This window comes from Bubalus bubalis, chromosome 5 (genome assembly GCF_019923935.1).
Source record: "Bubalus bubalis isolate 160015118507 breed Murrah chromosome 5, NDDB_SH_1, whole genome shotgun sequence".
NCBI classification, from domain to species: Eukaryota; Metazoa; Chordata; class Mammalia; order Artiodactyla; family Bovidae; genus Bubalus; species Bubalus bubalis.
This window is the reverse complement of record NC_059161.1, coordinates 53594369-53618570: the sequence shown is the minus strand read 5'-3', so window position 1 is coordinate 53618570 and position 24202 is coordinate 53594369. Positions and strand designations below refer to the sequence as shown.

Sequence of the window (24202 nt, the reverse complement as noted above, 5' to 3'; positions counted from 1 at the left end):
AGTCACCATGCTGTACACTGCATCACCAGAACAGATTTATCTTATGACTGTAAGTTTTAACCTCTGATCACCTTCATCCATTTTTTTTTTCAAGTTTTAATGAGTGTCTAGATTTTCTTAGAGCCTTTGCATTGGAACTGTGCACTGCAAGAGTAGAAGTCTGGGGATCAAGTTCATGGTCCAGGCAGAGCCAGAAGGATGGCAGTGGCTTTAGCTGTGATGTCTGAGTGTGAGATCCATTTAAGATCTCTCCAAGCTCAAGAGTCATGGGTCTATGGCAACGTGTCCTCTACCTGTGAATAAATCAGGAATGGAGGAGAGGAATTTTTCTAAACCAGCACAGTTTCTGGTAATATCTTTGCTGCTACTTAAGAAGTATTTAAAACTTCCACAAGTGCAAATTAATGCAGATGTAAACAACCATACAGACAACCAGGAATTTGACAAGCAGAGGTGTCTGCCAACATGTCCTGAGTAATTAACTAGATTTTTGCACTTTCTTTATTTTGCTGGCAGCACCAGGCAACACTTACTTATTTTTTAGCTCGGACTCGATGCTGCTGATTCTGAGTGTTGAAAGATTTTGAATTTTATTGGCCAGATTCTCAGGTTGTGGAACTTACTGGGAGAGTAAAGGCTGATCCTAGAAACTTCTGTTCTCGATTCTGAAGCTGGTTTAGCATTAAGCCCTGGGCCAAGCCACTAGCTTCTTCCTGATCCTTTTTTTTTTTGCGCAGCGGGGATGGGGGGCATTTTACATGGGATCATTCTGTGTATCAGTTTTCCAGATCTCTGTGAGAATTGATTAAAAAGGCTGAGCTCTGGTGATGAAAGTGGCTGAGTGAACACAATCATTGCTGTTCAGAAACCTTGAAAATGCCCAAACTTCCTTTTCTGAGTTTGGATCTGCTTTTGCCTCACCTTTGCCTGGACGTTAGAACAATGGAATAATTCTCAGGGATGGAAACTCAGTGCATTGCTCTTCACAGGCTCTGCCACAGAGGGTCACTGAATTCCTAGCATCTCTGTGCTCATGTCTTGTTCAGGGGCACTTTGAAGGTATAACAGATCTCATTATTATAAGTCTACATTCTGAATCAAAATAACGGTTTAGTCTCCTTAGAGGAGATGGGGTTAAATGAAAACGAGTTATGTACCTTTCAATGTGCAGGCAAAAGTGATTTTTGTCCCATAAACTGCAGGCTGCCCCCTTTTCGAAGCTGACTCTTGGAGGGTTTGGCCAGGATTGCTTTTTGGATTTTTTTTTTTGCCAACAGTGGAACACATATCTCTGATGGCTGCTCTATAGCTTAAAGTGATATTTCTACCCCAAACTCAAGTTATCTCAGGGAGGAGAGAAGATTTTTAACCCAGAATACACACACAGCTGCCCAGCCCCAGGGAAGAACTCCTTGGCCTGCGTTAGAGAGCTGCTGAGGCCAGCACAGCAGGTAGGGGTTGAAACCGGTCAACACACAGTTTGGGAAAAAGAAACTAGAGACAGAATTAAAGTTTTAAAGATGGGACTGGGCTACTCAAGACCTCTTGGATCAAGAGCCCTGTTCCTCGGAGCCACATGACTTTACTTAGTGTCTTGGCATGCAGAAAGTGCATCTGCTGTGCTATGATAAAATCAGCCTCCTATGTCCCTGGTCATGTCTCTCATTTTATTGGTTACTTTGAACTATCTTTGTTATTTTCTTGCACAAGGGGTATCACCCAGCTGGAGGTCATGGACCCGCATATGCTTTAGGAAAACATCTTGGTGTGTGCACAAGCAGCGTTCTGAACTTGCGCTGATCCGGCATTCCAAGGTCCACACTATGTTTTTCCTTAGCTTAGCAGGGCACGATGACCCCAACTAATCAACCTGATGTACTTTTGTTTAGATTATACTGTATGGGTATATTTTGCTTTTATTCTTTTCCCATGGTGTGTTTTTTCATGGCTTAGCCAAAGCAACAGGTGGCTGATTATTAACCCCTGCAGGGAGCTCCATGGGGTATTTCTTTGAGTCTTCCCATCTCACCTCTACACCTCAGTGTGGCACTGGGGGCGGACAGGAGTTGAGGAGTGGTTTCAGGCAACTCCAAATGGAGGCTTGCCAGTGGAATCTTATTCTTTTGCTTGGAGGTTTGAGAATTACCAGTATATCAGCATATTTGCTTTTAAATGCCAACACAGTACTTGGCAGATGGTAGACCATGAATAAATGTTTGTTAAACAAATGGGAAAATAATGAAGGCCTAAATACTACAATTGGCCATTTGAAAGATTTTGAGGTTACCTGTTCTTTGGGGTTGCTTTACCTCTATAACTTCCTCCCATCTCCAGGTAACTGCTTCCATCTTTTAAACAATTTTTTAAAAAAAATGTATCTTTTGACTGCACCAAATGGCATATAGGATCTTAGTTTCCTGACTAGGGATTGAACCTGTTGCCCACTGCATTGGAAGTGCAAAGTCTTAACCACTGGACCATCAGGAGAGTCCTGTCCATTTAATCTTCAACGTGAGGGTGTACTTATGCCGCAGAGTCTTCCTTTCCATGGCTTTGGCTCTTCCCTTCCATCTCTCCTCCCAGGTGGTAGGTACTGGCTGAATTTGTGGTGGCAGTTTTCAGAGCCTCTGGGGACTTCTGAGGCTTCATTTATGCCTTACATTTCCCCGTAACATTTACAGGGGTCTTGTGCAGAAACAGCACCTCTTCTAGAGTTGTTTGTACAGAAATATGATGTGGGAGGCACTTGGAAAAGGTAGACTCAAACTTCTCTTGAACTTGTTTTTATTTAATCCAGCTTGGCACTCAAGGCCACCAAACCTACTTTTCTAATTAGGCTTCCCCCCTCACTCCTCTATTAATAAACTCACAGCCAAGCTAATCTGCTCAGTGATTAATGAAATAGCACACAGGTTGGCATCCTCCACTCCATCACCTCCATAAATCCTGCCTCCCTGCTCTTCCAGGCGTGGCTAAAGGATCAACTCTCCACCTAGCTTCCCCTCTCTCCCAGCCATCGCCCTCTCTGAACTGTGAAGTCATTAATTTTTTTTTTAATTTTATTTTTAAACTTTACATAATTATATTAGTTTTGCCAAATATCAAAATGAATCCGCCACAGGTATACATGTGTTCCCCATCCTGAACCCTCCTCCCTCCTCCCTCCCCATACCATCCCTCTGGGTCGTCCCAGTGCACCAGCCCCAAGCATCCAGTATCGTGCATCGAACCTGGACTGGCAACTTGTTTCATACATGATATTTTACATGTTTCAATGCCATTCTCCCAAATCTTCCCACCCTCTCCCTTTCCCACAGAGTCCACAAGACTGTTCTATACATCAGTGTCTCTTTTGCTGTCTCGTACACAGGGTTATTGTTACCATCTTTCTAAATTCCATACATATGCGTTAGTATACTGTATTGGTGTTTTTCTTTCTGGCTTACTTCACTCTGTATAATAGGCTCCAGTTTCATCCACCTCATTAGAACTGATTCAAATGTATTCTTTTTAATGGCTGAGTAATACTCCATTGTGTATATGTACCACAGCTTTCTTATCCAGTCATCTGCTGATGGACATCTAGGTTGCTTCCATGTCCTGGCTATTATAAACAGTGCTGCGATGAACATTGGGGTACACGTGTCTATTTCCCTTCTGGTTTCCTTAGTGTGTATGCCCAGCAGTGGGATTGCTGGATCATAAGGCAGTTCTATTTCCAGTTTTTTAAGGAATCTCCACACTGTTCTCCATAGTGGCTGTACTAGTTTGCATTCCCACCAACAGTGTAAGAGGGTTCCCTTTTCTCCACACCCTCTCCAGCATTTATTACTTGTAGACTTTTGGATCGCAGCCATTCTGACTGGTGTGAAATGGTACCTCACAGTGGTTTTGATTTGCATTTCTCTGATAATGAGTGATGTTGAGCATCTTTTCATGTGTTTGTTAGCCATCTGTATGTCTTCTTTGGAGAAATGTCTATTTAGTTCTTTGGCCCATTTTTTGATTGGGTCATTTATTTTTCTGGAGTTGAGCTGTAGGAGTTGCTTGTATATTCTCGAGATTAGTTGTTTGTCAGTTGCTTCATTTGCTATTATCTTCTCCCATTCTGAAGGCTGTCTTTTCACCTTGCTAATAGTTTCCTTTGATGTGCAGAAGCTTTTAAGGTTAATTAGGCCCCATTTGTTTATTTTTGCTTTTATTTCCAATATTCTGGGAGGTGGGCCATAGAGGATCCTGCTGTGATGTATGTCAGAGAGTGTTTTGCCTATGTTCTCCTCTAGGAGTTTTATAGTTTCTGGTCTTACGTTGAGATCTTTAATCCATTTTGAGTTTATTTTTGTGTATGGTGTTAGAAAGTGTTCTAGTTTCATTCTTTTACAAGTGGTTGACCAGATTTCCCAGCACCACTTGTTAAAGAGATTGTCTGTAATCCATTGTATATTCTTGCCTCCTTTGTCAAAGATAAGGTGTCCATATGTGCGTGGATTTATCTCTGGGCTTTCTATTTTGTTCCATTGATCTATATTTCTGTCTTTGTGCCAGTACCATACTGTCTTGATAACTGTGGCTTTGTAGTAGAGCCTGAAGTCAGGTAGGTTGATTCCTCCAGTTCCATTCTTCTTTCTCAAGATCGCTTTGGCTATTCGAGGTTTTTTGTATTTCCATACAAATTGTGAAATTATTTGTTCTAGCTCTGTGAAGAATACCGTTGGTAGCTTGATAGGGATTGCATTGAATCTATAGATTGCTTTGGGTAGTATACTCATTTTCACTATATTGATTCTTCCAATCCATGAACATGGTATATTTCTCCATCTGTTAGTGTCCTCTTTGATTTCTTTCACCAGTGTTTTATAGTTTTCTATATATAGGTCTTTAGTTTCTTTAGGTAGATATATTCCTAAGTATTTTATTCTTTCCGTTGCAATGGTGAATGGAATTGTTTCCTTAATTTCTCTTTCTGTTTTCTTATTATTAGTGTATAGGAATGCAAGGGATTTCTGGGTGTGGATTTTATATCCTGCAACTTTACTATAGTCATTGATTAGTTCTAGTAAATTTCTGGTGGAGTCTTTAGGGTTTTCTATATAGAGGATCATGTCATCTGCAAATAGTGAGAGCTTTACTTCTTCTTTTCCAATTTGGATTTCTTTTATTTCTTTTTCTGCTCTGATTGCTGAGGCCAAAACTTCCAAAACTATGTTGAATAGTAATGGTGAAAGTGGGCACCCTTGTCTTGTTCCTGACTTTAGAGGAAATGCTTTCAATTTTTCACCATTGAGGATAATGTTTGCTGTGGGTTTGTCATATATAGCTTTGATTATGTTGAGGTATGTTCCTTCTATTCCTGCTTTCTGGAGAGTTTTGATCATAAATGGATGTTGAATTTTGTCAAAGGCTTTCTCTGCATCTATTGAGATAATCATATGGTTTTTATTTTTCAATTTGTTAATGTGGTGTATTACATTGATTGATTTGCGGATATTGAAGAATCCTTGCATCCCTGGGATAAAGCCCACTTGGTCATGGTGTATGATCTTTTTAATGTGTTGTTGGATTCTGATTGCTAGAATTTTGTTAAGGATTTTTGCATCTATGTTCATCAGTGATATTGGCCTGTAGTTCTCTTTTTTTGTGGGATCTTTGTCAGGTTTTGGTATTAGGGTGATGGTGGCCTCATAGAATGAGTTTGGAAGTTTACCATCCTCTGCAATTTTCTGGAAGAGTTTGAGCAGGATAGGTGTTAGCTCTTCTCTAAATTTTTGGTAGAATTCAGCTGTGAAGCCGTCTGGACCTGGGCTGTTGTTTGCTGGAAGATTTTTGATTACAGTTTCAATTTCCGTGCTTGTGATGGGTCTGTTCTTCCTGGTCGAGTTTTGGAAAGTTGTACTTTTCTAAGAATTTGTCCATTTCTTCCACGTTGTCCATTTTATTGGCATATAATTGTTGATAGTACTCTCTTATGATCCTTTGTATTTCTGTGTTGTCTGTTGTGATCTCTCCATTTTCATTTCTAGTTTTATTGATTTGATTTTTCTCCCTTGTGAAGTCATTTATGACCTGCACTAATCTGAGGCAGTTAGTCCAGGCCTTTTTTTGAAGTGCAGGGTTTGAAAACCAGCTCTGTGCTCAGGTTGCCTGGGTTTGAATCCCAGCTCCTCCACTTACTAGCTGCATGTTGTTAGTAAAGTTACTTAACTTCTCTGTACCTCTGGGCCTTCCAGATGGCATATGGGAGGAGACTGGTCTCACTGGGGCATATGGGTTTCTTTGAGGCCTGTTCCAGAGGATCAGCAGAGACCATAGGCTAATCTGGTCTAACTGTCTTGGCATCTGCTCCCTGCCTTGCACACCAGGACATGAAGGTTGGCACAGTCCCAGCTGGAGCCCTTCTGTTTGTGAGGCTCCCTGGCCCTGAACTGTACAACAGCCCATTTTCACTCTCAGAGGCTGAGCTGCCAGGTTTCCTCAATCTCTATCCAGGAGGTCCACATCCCTCAGCCTCTACCTCTGAGGCTTAGTGAGTGGGCTTTAGAGTCAGAGCTGGACATGGATCCTAGCAGACCCTGCTGTCTGCTGTGTGACCTTAGGTAAGGGCCTGACCTCTCTGAGGCTCAGTTTTCTCATTGATAACATGGAGACGATAAATACCCATATCACAGAGTGTGGGAATGAGAGGAGAGAGTGCATGGCAAGTCCTTGCTCAGGATCTGGCACCCCTCTTTTTTGAATTTCCTTCCCTTTTAGTCACCATGGAGCACTGAGCTCCCTGTACTATACAGTAGGTTCTCATTAGTTATCTATTTTGTGCATCAGTTTAGTTCAGTTCAGTTCAGTTCAGTCGCTCAGTTGTGACCCCATGAACTGCAACATGTCAGGCCTCCCTGTCCATCACCAACTCCCGGAGTTCACTCAGACTCCCATCCATCGAGTCAGTGATGCCATCTAGCCATCTCATCCTCTGTCGTCCCCTTCTCCTCCTGCCCCCAGTCCCTCCCAGCATCAGAGTCTTTTCCAATGTGTCAACTCTTTGCATAAGGTGGCCAAAGTACTGGAGTTTCAGCTTTAGCATCATTCCTTCCAAAGAACACCCAGGACTGGTGTATATATGTCAATCCCCATCTCCTAATTCATCCCACTTCCCCAGCACTGATTATTAATAACCACTATTTATCAATACATTCACAGAATATCAGATATCAGAATATCAGAATATTTTCAAAGAATATCAATACTTTCACAGAACACATAAACAGTTGCTATTGTTATCTGGTGGGGCCATTGTCACATGTGGTGCTCATTCAGATGACGCTTCAAGGACTTGTTTTGTCCACAAGTGAAAGAACTTCATTCCAAGTACGTGCATGACGGTGTGTGCATGTATGTTTACAAACACTCTGATCTTTGTAAGGGTTTCAGATATCCTTTATAAGAATCGACAAAATGGAATAAGTGACTCACAGCTTTAATCAATAAAAATGAAAGTGCCAGTAGAGCACAGAGGTGTGGAAAGTTTCGAGGAGAAGAGACGGGACTCTCAGAGCACACTGAAGAAAGGAAATCATGACAGTGATATTCAGACTTCATAAAATTAGGTCTAGCATTAATCTTGTGAGTTACAGACTCATTAGCTGTGGGGCTAAACTTAGTAGCCTCAGATTTTCTGCAGAACGCCTGAAATTGTTATTAAAGACAGCACAGCCGCTCACAGCAGGTGGGAAGCATGGGAAGATATTTCACATCTGATGGAAACACTCAGGCCCTCAAATCTATCTGAATTAGCAAATGGAAAAACAGGAATGGCAACACATAGTTTCCATGTTAGTAGTAACGCTGGCCCTGTCTGGAGGCATCCACTTTTGTGCTTTACGAGGATAAAGGCAGACTCCAGCATGTACCATTAACCGCCTCCTGAAATCTCTTCAGTTTCTGAGTAAGACAATTTCCCCTGACACCACAGCTGCCTCTTAAGCAGTATTGTTAAAATAGATGTTGTATCTCCAGGTGTGAAAGGAGCCAGGGCCAAGAACAGAATGGGGTGTTTCTGACAAAGGCTCATTGTTTGCAATCTGTTTACAGTGCCTGTTTAACAGAGCTAATAATAGCAAAATCACAATTTCCACAGAAGGCCTCGTTGGCAGGAAGATGACATTTTGGTGAGTTCAGAACATGAGCGGGAAGCTGCTTCCCATTCCTCTCCCTCCCTAACCCAAGGACTCTCTGGAACCAGTTCTGTGGTTTCCCGGTCCCCCTGGTCCTCCCTGGTCCCCCTCTGTCCTTCTCCCCACCATTTTGGCGAAAATGTGGCTTCTGTGAAAGGCTGGGTCCTGTCTGCACAGGCCAAGCTGGCTTATACCTGGCGTTCTTGTCAGAACTGAAACACATCTGCAGGGCGTGATGAGATAAATTAATTTGCCTAAAGTCACATAGCTTCAAAGTGGAAATTGAAGCTCAAAGCTTCCTGGCTCATTTGTCGTCTGATTCAATTCAGTGAAAAATACTCCTATTGAACATGTTCTATGTCTGAAGCCTCATGCTAGGTGTCTCTGTAAGTATTTGCACTTCTCTGTTAGGCTTCTTATCAAAGTCATAGATGGCTCTGTTCGTCTCTGTTAGATTCTTACGGGCATGGATTGTGCAATGTTTTGGGGGACAATTGGACTGGTAAGTGCTCTTAGGTAAATAAGTAGGAAATAGACTCGATCCATCTGCATGTCATCAGTGGGCAGACTTAAGTCAACTACTCGCCTCGTGACAGTGGTACCTGCATCAGTCCATCCACCCATCTATCCATCCACACACATGCACATCCCTTTCTTGAATCCTTACTAGACATCTATTATATGCCAGACACTGGGAGGGATATGGTGATTCAAAGAAGAAAGTCTGTGAATCTTTGACATAAAGAAAATCTTTATGGCAATGATGTCCCAGTTTATAGAGGGAGATAGATATTCAACATGTAAAGAGTTGAATTAAACAATATATATACATATATATATATAAAACTCATATGTATGTGTTAGTCACTCAGTTGTGTCCAACTCTTTGTGACACCATGGACTGTAGCCCATCAGGCTCCTGTATCCATGGACTTTTCTGGGCAAGAATACTGGAGTAGTTTGCCATTCTCTTCTGCAGGGGATCTTCCCGACCCTGGATCAAACCCAGGTCTCTTGCATTGCAGGTGATTCTTTACCACTGAGCCACCAGAGAAGCCCCTAAAACTCATATATATATATAATTCATATATATTATTATATAACAATATATATGTAACTCAATCCCTTTGCTGTACAGCAGAAACTAATGTGACATTGTCAATAAATTATACTTCAATAAAATAAAATTTTAAAAATTGAATTATAAGACAGTGTGGTTCAGTTCAGTTCAGTTCAGTTCCTCAGTCATGTCTGATTGTTTGTGACCCCATGGACTGCAGCACTCCAGGCTTCCCTGCTCATCACCAACTTCCAGAGTTTACTCAAACTCATGTCCATTGAGTCAGTGATGCCATCCATCCATCTCATCCTCTGTCATCCCCTTCTTCTCCTGCCTTCAATCTTTCCCAGCATCAGGGTCTTTTCAAATGAGTCAGTTCTTCACATCAGGTGGCCAAAGTATTGGAGTTTCAGCTTCAGCATCAGTCCTTCCAATGAATATTCAGGACTGATTTCCTTTAGGATGGACTAGTTGGATCTCCTTGCTGTCCAAGGGACTCTCAAGCATCTTCTCTAACACCATGGTTCAAAAGCATCAATTCTTATGCATTCAGCTTTCTTTATAGTCCAACTCTCACATTCATACATGACTACTGGAAAAACCATAGCTTTGACTAGATGGACCTTTGTTGGCAAAGTAACGTCTCTGCTTTTTAATATGCTGTCAAGGTTGGTCATAACTTTTCTTCCAAGGAGCAAGCATCTTTTAATTTCATGGCTGCAGTAACCATCTGCAGTGATTTTGGAGCCCAATAAAGTCTATCACTGTTTCCATTATTTTTCCATCTATTTGCCATGAAGTGGTGGAACCAGATGCCATGATCTTAGTTTTCTGAATGTTGAGTTTTAAGCCTACATTTTCATTCTCCTCTTTCACTTTCATCAAGAGGCTATTTAGTTCTTCTTTGCTTTCTGCCATAAGTGTGGTGTCATCTACATATCTGTGGTTATTGATATTTCTCCCAGCAATCTTGATTCCAGCTTGTGCTTCATCCAACCGAGCATTTTGCATGATGTATGCTGCATAGAAGTTAAAAAAGCAGGGTGACAATATACAGCTATGACGTACTCCTTTCCCAATTTGGAACCAGTCTGTTGTTCCATGCCCAGTTCTAACTGTTGCTTCTTGAACTGCATACAGATTTCTCAGGAGGCGGGTTAGGTGGTCTGGTATTCCCATCTCTTGAAGAATTTTCCAGTTTGTTGTGATCCACACAGTCAAAGGCTTTGGCATAGTCAATAAAGCAGAAGTAGATGTTTTTCTGGAACCCTCTTGCTTTTTCTATGATCCAACGGATGTTGACAATTTGATCTCTGGTTCCTCTGCCTTTTCTAAAACCAGCTTGAACATCTGGAAGTTCAAGGTTCATGTACTGTTGAAGCCTGACTTAGAGAATTTTGAGCATCACTTTGCTAGCGTGTGAGATGAGTGCAATTGTGCTGTAGTTTGAACATTCTTTGGCATTGCCTTTCTTTGGGATTGGAATGAAAACTGACCTTTTCCAGTCCTGTGGCCATTGCTGAGTTTTCCAAATTGTACTTATATGAAGTATCTAGACTAATCAGATTCATAGAGACAGAAAGTAGAATGGTGGTTGTCAGGGCTGGGGCAGGGAGAATGGGGTCTTATTGTTCACTGGGGGTGGAGTTTCAGTGTGGGAAGTTAAAACAATTTCTGGAAATGAATAGTGGTGATGGTTGTATACAATGTGAATGTACTCAGTATCACAGAACCAAATGCTGAAAGATGGTTAAAGTGGTGGATCTTATATATGTTTTAAAAACAACAACATCCTTTACACAAACAGGGTGGTAAGTATTCTGATGTCTGAGGACAACTGACCCCTGGAGCCCAAGCCTGGCCCAGACCTCAGAGCCTTTGTGCCTCTGCTTGTGGAATGGGGCTTGGGTGGCTGTGGGAATCAGAGCAAATGCAGGTATAAGATCTGGAGTTGTATCTTACCTAAGCTATAAGGGAGTTTGCTTCATTACACACTTCTTTCTAGAAGCCATCTACAGTGGACACCAAATTAAAAAGGCCATTTAGTGAATAAAGGAACATTTGCAATGGTCTATCACTACAAAACAAACAACCCCCAAACTTCGTTACTTAAAACAACAACCACTCTTTCTTTGCTCATGGCTCAGCCCTGGGCTAGGCTCAGCTGGGTGTTGTCTCTGCTGTATGTGGTGCTGGATGCAGTTAACCCATAGGTCTGGGGTTGGAAGAGTCAAGTTGGCCTCCCCCAAAGTATGGGGAAAAGTGGGGACTGGCTAGGCCTCTCTGTTATCATGAAATAACATACTTAATAATTCAGATTGATTTTTTATTACTTTCAATCCATGGAGTTTTGCAAACATCATTTGGCAGAATGACACCATTTAATAAATAGAAACAACTTAAAAATTTATTACACTGCTGCCTCTTGTCATCCCTCACTTTACATAATTTACCTAGATGTTTGAACAGCCTTCTTAGAATTTATAATTTGTTTTGTTTCAAGTGGTATATGATATTTCTTTGTTTCTCTAAAGCTTCCTTTATTTATCCTTATAGGCTTTATTACTTTTATTAATTGTAGAATTAAATCGATTTAACAGAAACACATTTCTTATAAAGTCATGGAAAGTGTGACTATCACTATTAGAATATGGTTTATTAAGGCTAATTTTTTTCTACATGTTTACTTTCATTTTACAAGATACATCAAATGAATATAAAAATTTTAAATTCTGCGGGGGTGGGATCAAGATGGCAGAGTAGAAAGATCCTAAGCTTGTCTCCTCCCATGGACACAGCAAAACTACAACTACATATAGAAGAGTTTTCCAACACAATGTTCCAAAGTCTGAGATGCAGCAAAAGCAGTTCTAAGATGTAAGGTTATAGTGGTACAGGTCAAACTTAGGAAACAAACAAAAAATCTCAAGAAAATTATCCCTATACCTAAAGGAACTAGAAAAAGGTAATCAAACAAAGCCCACAGTTAGTAGAAAGAAGGAAATAATAAAGATCAGAACGGAAAAAAATGAAATAGAGACTAGGTGGTCAAGAAGTACAAACTTCCATTTATAAGATAAATAAGTACTAAAGATAAATCAGTACTAAGTACTTTACATCCTTCATTACATCATCCAGGGGTAATTGAATACAATGACTTAGTGTCAAATTAAAAACATTTAGAAATATTTCTAAAATTTTGACTGAAATAGGGACTTTCCCCCAACATACAGGCACTAGTACTGTCTGAACAAAATGTTTCCATGGAACTATGTCTTATTGACACTGTTTTTCTTAAACATCGGCAATAAAGTTTGGTTATTATTTTAAATATTATTCTAACTCCACAAGATCAACAAAATTTAAAATTTCTTGTTTTAGAATAAATTTTGATATGCTTTTATATGAAATAGTTGAAGGTTCATAGAAAGTGTATGTTTTACTTTTTTGATTTATAACTTTTAAAATAAGCTGTTTTCTCATTTCAGTAGGTATATGTTTTCCAATAAGTGGGAACATAAATCTAGAATGTAATGTATTCTTATATAGATACTGTTCTTTTCAAAATGACTGTTGAATATTTCATGCTGGGAAATGCTTGATTATGCTCAAGCACATGCTGGCTAGTGTTAATCTTTTTTTAAAATATGTATATTTATGTGTTTACTTGGCTGCGTCCTGTGGGATCTTTCGTTGCCTCACAGTCTCTAGTTGTGGCACACAGGCTCCAGTGTGGAGGCTCAGTAGTCACGGTGTGCAGGTTTAGCTCCTCCGTGGCATGTGGGATCTTAGTTCCCTGACCAGGGATTAAAGCCCCGTCCCCTGCACTGCAAGGCAGATTCTTAACCACTGGACCACCAGGGAAGTCCCTAGTTAATCTTTTAAAAGGTACTTCCTGAATATTTTAAATCATTTAATCAATATTTCGTTTAATTTTGAAGATATTGTTCTTTCAAATATGTTATAGTGTGAAACTGATCTTTTGATTATTTCATTAATAATTACAATTCTTTTTATTGAACATCAAGCTTTGGCAAAACGCGATTGCCACTCTTTTGAATATCTAAATCTTTTAAGTCAACTCAGAGCACCATTTGCATCCTATATTTATATTCCTAGCACTGATAAGCCACTCATATTTTAAAACAATCTATTTTGCATTAAAGAAATAAAAAGTATTATGTGAACTTGTACCAGTTCTTGCACAGTATAAAAATGTTCAGGTCATTTTGAAATCTACACAGTAGGTATTCTAGGCTACATTTCATTATTAACATTGTTTATTCTTTGCAGACTCAGAAGATTGAGTTGTATGATATTTAAATGGAACATTAATGAATGTATCCTTGCTTGGTCCTCTTTTTTGTTCTGAGAGTTTTAAAAGATATTTATTGATAAATTCTTGAGTTTATAAATATTGAAACACTACATTTACCACTTACACAAACATTACTATGCACAAATACAACTGAAGTAGCAACTATTTAGAATCTGTGGCAACCACGTGATTCCAGTATAGTGATAAACAGGGATGTCAACTGCATGGTGTGCTTTGTGATAAATAGGCATATGAGAGGCCCGTGTATCAATGGTCCTTGTGACATCCTATGACAATTGACCCAAATGAATGAGTTTAATTTAGAATCTTTAATTATTTATTAATTTTACTGTTTGCTGCACTAACTGTCATTCTACTTACCAGTTGGAACAGAAATCTTTCAAGAGTATCACAATCACTACAGTTATACCAGTGAATGTTGGCTGAATAAGTTGCAAAGCAGAAAGTAGAAGGTCTTTGAAATCAAGCCAAGGGTTCTTCCTGATTTGGGAGAGATTCTGCGAGATGTCCCTGAGGAGAAAAGATGAGAGAGGAGAGAGAACGGCTTTGGTGGTAGCAAGAAGGAATCAGGAAGCAATGTCCCGCAGACAGTGAAGAGGCAGAAGTGCGTGTTCCAGAGGAGAGGAGACCCACACAGTGCTCATGCCAGCAACTCATGGAAGCGGCGGGACCTTAGAGACATGGCAGTGTGGTGCCCAGGGTGGCTGGAAAAGCCAGGCAGAGGAGCTCCCAGACACACCACCTAGGAAGAACAGAAGGCCAGAGGTGAAAGAACCCACGACCAGTTCAGTTAGGATGTCTCAGCAGGAACCAGTTGGACTGATGACCAAAGCCCAGTGCTTTGATGCTATGTAAGCCCTGCAGTAGCTCTATCCAAACTCATGGGGGAACCCCACTGAAGGCTGATGGAGAATTTCCTACTAGTCCTACAAGCTAGAAGGGAAGTCTAATTGGATTTAAATTATTTTAAGGAAAATGAAGAAGCGATTCATCCACCAGTCACAAGTCTACAATTGATAGCCAGCTTCTCCACATGTGTGAATGTGTGCCAAGCAAATTAAGTAGACAAATTCCTAGGCTAGATAATGCTAACTTAGATTTTTGAGGGCATGCAGAGCAACAAACATTGGAAACCAGTGAACAAAGTCACTGTGCTCAGCCCAGAGCTGTTAATAGCAGACATTCAACTTAAAAAAAAAAAAAAAAAAGGATTGGTGGATAAACCATATGCAAGCAAAAGGTTATAATGCTTTGAGAGATGAAGAGTGAAGGGAAAATCTTTAGATCCCTATTTGAACAAACCAGCTATAAAATACAATTTTGGGACAATTGGAAGCACATACAGCAAGACGTTAACAGTTGTTGAATCCAGGTGATACATAGTTGAATATTCAAGCTGCTCTTTTCTTTGCTGTTCTATATGTTTGAAAATGTTATAATTTGTTGTTGCTGTTGTTTAGTTGCTTAGTCGTGTCCGACTCTTGTGACCCCATGGACTGTAGCCCACCAGGCTCCTCTGTCCATGGGATTTCCCAGGCAAGAATACTGGAGTGGGTAGCTATTTCCTACCCCTGATCCAGGGATTGAACCTGAGTCTCCTGCATTGGCAGGCAGATTCTATACCACTGAGCCGACAGGGAAACCACAAATTATATAATAAAAGCCATTAAAAAAATCCAAATTCTCAGGGCATTCCAATAACCAAATTCACCAAAGAAAGAGAAACAGAGAGTCTTGGTGAGGTGGATTAAGTGGGCATATACTCTGTCTGGTAGGGATTTGAGGAGCATTTGCAGAGTGGCTGGGGGAAAAGCTGGTGAGTGGGGTTTACACAGGAGGATGGGCAAAGCTTTCTCGGATTCTGACAGAGTTTGGCTGGGAAGCAAAGGAGTAACTGGAGTAACCACACCAGCCCTGAAAGGTGCAGAGTTCATTTATGTGAAACAGTGAGGACGTGTCCTGTGCTGTGCTGAGTCACTCAGTCGTGTCCTACTCTGTGTGACCCCATGGACTGTAGTCCACCAGGCTCCTCCATCCATGGGATTCTCCAGGCAAGAATATGGGAGTGGGTTGCCATGCCTTCCCATTGGGGATCTTTCTGACTCAGGGATTGAAACTGTGTCTCTTATATCTGCTGCACTGGCAGGCATATTCTTTACCACTGGTGCTACCTGGGAAGCCCCAGTAAAGAGATACTTTCAAAAAATTTTATTTGTTTGTCTGGGCTGGGTCTTGGTTGCAACCCAGGGGACCTTTGACCTTTATTGAGGGATATTTAGTTGTGGCATGTCAGATCTAATTCCCTGACAAGGGATTGAATCTGGACTCCCTGCATTGGGAGCACCGAGTCTTAGTCACAGCACCACCAGGGAAGTCCCAGGATATACTCTTGAATTCTGTGCTAAATGAAGTCTGGTCAGATTTTCCTATGAGTGGAATGGGGTTGGTAATGGGATAGAAGGAGCTCACAGCCCACTTAACTGAGCTTCCCATGGATTCAAAGACATACTTCTTTAAACTTTGACCGTTTCTCTGACTGATGCTTATGGGTCAGGTGGAGAGGGAGGGTCAGGGGAGGAAGAAGTAGGATAGGGCTGAGGGTTGGAAGAAGCTTCATGATGAACCAAGTCTTCAGTCATGTGGGGACATGTTATATGCCTTCACTCTTGAGAAACTGAAATGTTATTATTCATAAGAGAAGGAAGAAAACCAAAACTAACCTATATACATAAGCTTGGGAAGAGGTTAGGAGGCTAACCTAACCTGTATAAAGAGGTTCAAGGTCCATTGGAAGTCAAAGCTTCTGCCATCTTGGACCTAGTTGGTTCTAACCAGTTTATATCATATCCTCAAGGGCTATGTCATTCATTTATAGGATGTGCCCTGCCCACTTTCTTCCTGTTTCGGGAGGCCCAACTATGTTGTCAATGGTACTTGCTCTGTCTCTTTAGCTTTTCCATTCTTAATGAGGTGATTTCCTGCTTATGATCACGAGACTGCTGGTGTATTTCTAGGCATTGGGTTCAAATTCCAGGCAAAAAGAAGTCTATATCTCAGAGGTTCAAGCTGTGTCACAATGGTTACTCTTACCTGTACAGAGGCTGGGGAAAAAAAAAATCAAGTAATGGGCTTTTCAAATATCTACAGCAGCTGAAACAATATAGGTTGGCAGGATATTATGATTTATAAGAAATATATATTTGGTCATTCAAATGTCCACTGTCCTGACTCACTGCTCCCAAAACCCTTAAAATATCCTGAGAGATAAGAGCAATGTGAGCATCTTTTGTTATAATATTTGGTCTCTTGTCCTCAGTTCCTGAAATCACTTCAGAGCCAGAAAGGTGAAATGGTGTCTTGCTATCCATAACAAACTCCTTTCTACAACAACTGGTTTATGTTAATGATGGGACTTTTGGAACACTCCTAAGAAAGGGGGCTAGTCGAGTAGGGAATCAACTATGATTAGTTGCTGACAGTGGGATAGGTCCTACTCCCTGATTTCTGGCAAGGGGAGAGGGGATGGAGGTTGAGTTTGTCAGCAATGGCCAAGAGCTTCCAGGTTGCTGAACCAGAACACATCACTGTGGGTGGTGCATCCCAAACTCCATGGTGACAGATGCTCTTAAGTTCGAGAGCCTTCCAGATCTTGTTCTATATATCTCTTGATCTGGCTGTTCATTCATATCCTTGAATATCCTTTGTAATACACTGGTAATCTAGTAAGTAAACTGGGTTCCTGAGTACTGTGAACTGCTCTAGCAAATTAATCAAATCCAAGGAAGGGATCATTAGAACCTCCAATCAGTTGCCAGTTGGCAGAAGCAGAGGTGATCGTGTGATTGGCATCTGAACCTGAGACTGGCTTGTGAGACTGAGCCCTTAACTTGTGGAATCTGATGCTATTAAGATTTGAGTTGAATTGTAGGGTGCCCAGGTGGTTTCTGAGGATTGCTTGGTGATATGGGAAGACCCCTCACATTGGAATTGGGAACAGAGCACTTTAGTTGGTCACTCAACACCCATTCCTAATCACTTTATTCCTTGCCTTCCTGTACTGTGTCACATGCACATTTATTTTATTTTTTTAAAGACATTGGCTTGTGGAGGAGTTATGTACTACTTCAGCAATCAGCCTGGGAACTTTATGGGTCCTTAGGAATGCCCACAACAGATGGGTACTAGATAGTTGTTGAATAACAGTAACTGCCTGGGATCTTATTTCTGAAATTCTACCACTGCAGTCACCTTTACCACTATAAAGTGGTATAAGATACCACTTTATAACTGATAAAATGAGATGCAGCTCGGCTGAGGAACGGGCAAGAAAAATAGGGCCTGTGATATGGATGGATACTTGAAAGTCAGAGTGGTAGGATAATTAAATTTTCCTTTCATGTACAGGCTTCTGATTCTGGTAATGCTGGGTTAGATAATTCAGACCAATCTTCCTGCTGCTGCTGTGTCGCTTCAGTCGTGTCCGACTCTGTGCGACCCCATAGACAGCAGCCCACCAGGCTCCCCCGTCCCTGGGATTCTCCAGGCAAGAACGCTGGAGTGGGTTGCCATTTCCTTCTCCAATGCATGAAAGGGAAAAGTGAAAGTGAAGTCGCTCAGTCATGTCCGACTCCTAGCAACCGCATGGACTGCAGCCTACCAGGCTCCTCCGTCCATGGGATTTTCCAGGCAAGAGTACTGGAGTGGGGTGCCATTGCCTTCTCCGGACCAATCTTCCTACTGAACACAATTTTAAAAGCTGAATAAATATGTATATATATATATTTATATATTTTTAAAAGCACCAAACTCAACAAAGGAGTAAGGAATTACTGAGGCCAAGTTCTGAGAGTGGTCGGGAACCCAGAGAGGCCAGACTAGCACTTGGGGCCAGTTTTCTCTAGAGACATTTGCTAACCTAGAGGAGGTGGCTGACAGGCTGGGTTGTGCTTTTAGTGCTTTCCAGGGTAGGGGCAAAAGTCAGACTCCAAGGACCACCATGGTTTAAAACTTGATAACCCACTTGCTTTGGCTTGGGATCTAAAATGATTGCTCATCTTGAATAAGACTGAACCAGAAATAAAGACATCCTTCACGCAGATCACAGTTAGTGGGTTAGTCCACAAAATCTCAGTCTCTGAAACTGGATCCAGGTAATTTTAGAGTGCTCATTTCCCCCAGACACTTGGCAAAAGAAGTATAAAATTTTCCTTGGAGAAGGATAACATCATCTTAGAAACCTCAAATTTCCACAAAGAACATCTCAAAACAAAGTTTGACATACAATATAAAATTATTAGAGAGATGAGATGCTAGGATTCCATAAGAAGGAACCAGTAGAAACAAAAGATAATAGATCAGCCTTACTACTACTACTACTAAGTCGCTTCAGTCGTGTCCAACTCTGTGCGACCCCATAGACGGCAGCCCATCAGGCTCCCCTGTCTCTGGGATTCTCCAGGCAAGAACACCGGAGTGGGTTGCCATTTCCTTCTCCAGATCAGCCTTAAGGGTCTCAAAATATTTGGATGATCAAATTTCCCTTTGAGATTGTTGTATTGTTCTGGTGTTACAAAAATTTATGAAGCATAATCACAACAATTAAAAGAAATAACTGATATAAAATAAACAGCAAAAAACAGAGCTAGAAAGAAATACACCACTTTTGTGTTAGTGGCGTCTGAGAGTGGCAAATAGCGTTTGCTTCATTTTTTTCCATCTCTGTATTTCCAAATTTTCTTTAAGAAACCTTATACTCAGAGACATATTTAGGTGAAAGATAAAGTGGCAAAAAATATAACACAGGGCAGGGCTGAAGTCACAGGTGTGCAACCTCTGCAGTTGCAGGGCTTGGGGGAGGGTGTCCTGTACTCAGACAGGCCTCAACCTTGGTTTAATAATCTGCTGTTCCTATGTTGAAAGTCTCTCTCTGTGCTGTGCTTAGTCTCTCAGTCGTGTCCGACTCTTTGGGACCCCATGGACCGCAGCCCGTCAGGCACCTCTATACATGGGGATTCTCCAGGCAAGAACACCGGAGTGGATTGCCATGCCTTCGTCCAGGGTTTCTTCCCAACCCAGGAATCGAATCCAGGTCTCCTGCATTGCACGCGGATTCTTTACCAGCTGAGCTACCAGGGAAGAGCCCCCCCCCCCCCATATATATTTAAATAAGAAGCCCCATATTTGCATTTTGCACTTGGCAGTGCAAAGTATGTAGACCCAGAGGCAATTAAATGTTGACCCTTACGCAGATAAGGAGACCGAGATTTACAGAGATTAGGAAAGGTGCAGTTAGAATGGGATTTGACTGCAAAAGCACAAGCTTTTCACAGGTCCACTAGACCAACGCCAGTATACACCGAACCATTGCTGCCGCATCTCCAGCCCGCAATAGTCCTCAAAGTCTAGCTTCCTCAATCCCAAGGTCAGACGGCGGGGGAGGGTGAAGGATGCGAAGGAAAGATGCTCACAGAGAATTTGCAGGGATGCGCTGCAAGCGCAACCTGAAGCATTATGAAATCCATAGCTGGGAAAATCCACTGGACAACCCTGGGGTCCAAAAGATTTTCCTGTCTCCCCAACCAACACAACATCAGCATCCTCAGCCCCTACAATGCCCACTCCAGAGTAACTGCGAGATCCGGGAGAAGCCGCAGCCTTTAGGTGCGAGGTACACACATACCCTTCCGCAGCTTCCCACCTCCTCCAGACGCACGTGTTTAAAGAGTCCCTGCTCCTCCCCACCCCGCCCCACCTCGGCACGGCCGTCCCGTCCCGCCCCGCCCCACCCGCGCTGCCGGCCTCAAGTTTCCTCGGAGAGGCCGGCGCGCACAAGTGAGGCAGCCTCGGCGACCGAGCGCCCAGAGGCGCTTGGCCGCCCACCTTTCCCCGGCCCCGCCGCCGCCGCAGTCTCCGCCCGCCGGGGAGGGCGTGCTCGGCGGAGCCGGAGCCGAGGGTGGGGCGCCAAGAGGGAGGGGACCCGGGCCGCGCAGCTTCAGTGCTCTTAGCGGCACAGGCAGCAGCAGCAGGTGGAGCGAGCTTCGCGGTGAGCAGCTCTTGGCCTGAGATCCACTCCAGCGGGCCTGCTGGGCTGGAGCCCGTGTGCCCGGGCTCCTGTGCCGCTTAGACACAGGAGACACTAGAGTCCCACCCCTAGTTTCCGGGGAACTTGGATTACCAAGGTTGGTGGGCCCTGGGGCTGCCGGAGCCTGGCGCGCCTAGGAGCGCACGGCAGCTCTGGAAACCGCATCCGGGGCGCAGGGCCAAGGAAACCTCGCTCTTCTCGGCTACCTAAAGACCTGTTTTCCCGGGAAAGAGCCTCTGCTGGATCTGGGATTTGGGAGGAGCTCGGGGGTCCCCCCCCTCCCCCTTCCCGGGCACCTCGCTGGACGCTCTCGATTGGCGCCCAGGTGGCGCGGAAGGGTCCTGAGCGGCGCTCTCGGCTCTCCTGTGCCGCTCAGACGCGGGAAGCAGAGGGGGCTCTTCCCTGGGATTCCGTGGCTCGCGTGGTCCTCCGAGGAGTCCTCGCACCCCCGCGTCGTGTTGTCTCGATAAGCTGGCTGGTTGGCACTAACTGCAGAAGTTCGCTATTGATTTGGTTTCTTCTTCGATTTGGGGACAGTTCCCGCCAACGACGCGCGACGCACCTGTTTTCACGGACGAGCTGGTGTCTCAGGTCGCCGGAGCCTGCGGGAATCCTGCCCTTATCCCAGCCCCGCACGGCTCTCCGCTGGCGTGCCTCCTTCCTAGCCACTGGCCTCGAGCGGAGGGTGCAGACCTAGCTCCTTGCTGTCCCCCGCCTTTTGAGGGAGTGCGGTCCTCCAGAGGGACTTCGGCCTCCTAGGCGCTGCTTGGTGTGTTGGTGTTGGGGTGCGCGCGGCCCCCCGCCGGCCGGCCATGGCCTTCACTTTCGCCGCTTTCTGCTACATGCTCTCGCTGGTGCTGTGCGCTGCCCTCATCTTCTTCGCCATCTGGCACGTGAGTAACCGGCAGCGGCTTCTAACTCTTTTCTTGCGCCCCTGGCCGCCTCCTTCCCCAGGTCCTCTGGAATGCCGCCTCACTTTCTCCACATCGCGAGTGTGGGCGGAGAGGCGGCCGGCCGCTGCGCACCCTCTGCCGCCGCCCGGTTGTCCCGGGCGGGAGATGGTTCAGAGCATCCCGAGGCCGGCGCGCCTTCGGTGCCTTCCTACTGGCGGCAGGCGGAGGGACCGCCGGGCCGCGGGGCAGGGCACCCTCGCCAGGGCTTGGCCTTGTGTCCCAGGCCCCGGGATGAGCGTCTACAGCCCCAGCAACCTTCCCCACCACTTCCCGTGCCCCCTCCTCTCCTGCCCGCGGGGAGGCGAAGGAGAAGCGCCACCATGGGCCCGGCAGTTAGTCAAGTAACTATAACAACTAAACATTAAAAATGTCAGCATCTGTGGTGGGTTGCGTTTCCGCATAACTGGAGGCAAAGTGGAAACACGACGGGAGCGCCTTGTAAGAGGAGGCCGGGCCAGGAAGGGGAGTGGAGGGAAACCAGGTGATGCAGGTGGACAAAGAACGGGGTGGGCCAGTGAGGATGAGAGAAAAGCGAGGACCGGGGAGGGAGACCGGAGAAAGACTCGCATGAATGAGGCTGTGGCGGAAAGTCTCGCAGAGACAGGTGGAGGGGAGAGTTTCCTCCATTGCCCTCCTGGGGTCTGAGCCAGTCAACTCCTGAAAGGCTTTGCGATGGCACACCTCCTTTTGGCGAGATCCTCGGCATCCCCAGTGGGCACACACTTGCCTGCTGCCCTTCCTGGGGCTGCATCAGGTTGAGGGCAGTCGTGATGAGTCCCGACTCTGCAGGTGTGTCGTGGGAATAGGGGACAGAGTGCTTCTGAATAGAAGGAGGGAGAGAGAAGTGAGGAACGCTGGTTCTCTCTCAGAGACCGCACAACATCGGACACGTCTAGTTACTCTCAGAGCTTCCTCCTCTGAGGTTGTTTAAGCTCCCTGCCCTCACCATCAGAGACTTGTTGGGAAGAATAGCTAACGTCGCACATTTTAGGAACACCCCTGTGCTGCCCAGCAAGTCAGGTGCCAGGGAAGGATGCTGAGATGAGTTCCTGGAGGCATGGTTCCCGCGAGCCTCAGAGAACATGCATCCGGTGGAGTGAAGACCAGGAGAGAATTTCGTGGTGGGTGGGATGAAGATGTTTTGTACAAATGGTTTCCAGAGTGAGAGGATTTCTTTGAAAATAGAACTAAGTAGCTAGAGCAGCCTCTGTTACAAGGCTCTCTGACAGGGAGGAGCAGGAACCCCAGGAGGGGGAAGACTTCTGACTGTGTCATCCTAGGGAAGATGCTTAGGAAAGACATCTCAAAAGTGAGAAAGTTGACCTGGATGATCTCCAAGCTTCCCCTTAGGTCTAAGAGGGTGTAAGTGTGTGAATCAGTTGACCTATTAATCAGGGATGAGAGAGAAGGAATTCATACGTGGGAATTTTGGGGCTGATCAAAAATCCTGCGAGTGAGAAGTGATGGGATTTTGCATCATCTCTTCCTCTGTGGGGAAGGCTGGCTCTATCGTACAGTGCAGAATGGAGCCTTGAAGTTGCTGGCACTCGTTAAGGGAAAACAAAACTTAGGTTAAAAAGGGGTGCAGAACAGATCATGCCCAAACATGCAACAGACCTCTCCTAATGTGCTTTAAAGGAGCTTGCTGTACTTCTTGAAATCAAGGGAGTTGTTTGCATTCTAGAAGACTAATTACCCCTCTTTTTAAGAAATACTTCATTCGCTGTTTCTTTACATTTTTGCCTTGGCCAGAGGGTGGCAGGTACCAGAGAGCTTCATCAAACTTTATCAGGCTTAGAGAGCTTTGAATTAGCCCCTGAAGCAAAGCAGGTAACCAGAAAGAATAATTTTCTCTCACTCTGGAAGATAATAAATAATTCAGGAGTAGGTTAATTAAATGGATGGTCTGAGCAGCTGGTTGACTGATAGACATTTGCCTCAAAACCGAGCATTATTGCAATCCCATGTTGGCCTCTACTCTTCTGGTTTCCAGTGCTCAGCCCCCTGTCGAGGGGTAGCTGGACGTGGTCAGGTTCAAAGTCTGGGTCAGGTCTGGACCTCCTTCCTGACCTGGCAAGATTCCAGTTTCTGACGATGAAAAGAGTTTGTGCTCTTTGAATTCAAATTACAGTAACAACTCCCAAGTCTCAGCCCCTTTTCCTTTCCTAGTCTTTTCCATCACCCTCTCTGCAAAGAAAACAATCCAAAGCCACACTGCATTGCTTTGGTTCCTGAACACTGAAAGGGGAAATCTGAGACACATCTACACAATCTGTGTACCCATTGTGTGTGTGGGGGTGTTGGTTATACGGTGATGATTATTTCAACCAAAATTTAGTTAGTCTGTGTTATATTGTGTTTTCTTTTTTCCAGCATCTTATGTTCCGTATACATTTCTTGATCTGACAAGCCATATTGATTGCTTACTACATATTGACATCCTAAATAATAACTTGGGCACTTAACAATTTACAGCAGTTAAAAGACCTGTCCCCCTCCCATGTCTGGACTGAAGAGAAGAAGATGGTTCTTCTTACCTAATTGTACACACTTAGGGACATTAAGAGTAGTTGCTGTTTGCTGAGTGTTTGTTGTAGGCCAGTC

The 24202-nt window shown here is 43.9% G+C and overlaps 1 protein-coding gene across 27 annotated transcripts in view; it reads left to right on the top strand.

Annotated features, from left to right (window-relative positions):
* Window positions 1-24202, top strand: part of CNIH3 (cornichon family AMPA receptor auxiliary protein 3) — a 182288-nt gene that overhangs the window by 27399 nt on the left and 130687 nt on the right. For 3 of the 27 annotated variants that reach the window (XM_044943126.2, XM_044943125.2, XM_044943138.2), the window contains exon 3: window positions 8083-8159. The exons of 17 other annotated variants lie outside the window; for them this stretch is intronic. Coding sequence is in view for 4 of the 10 variants with exons in the window: in XM_044943120.2 (XP_044799055.1) it covers window positions 21458-21538 (81 nt within the window). In the remaining 6 variants the exon portion in view is untranslated. 7 more of the 27 variants (XM_044943132.2, XM_044943137.2, XM_044943120.2 and 4 more) reach the window with 6 other exon arrangements.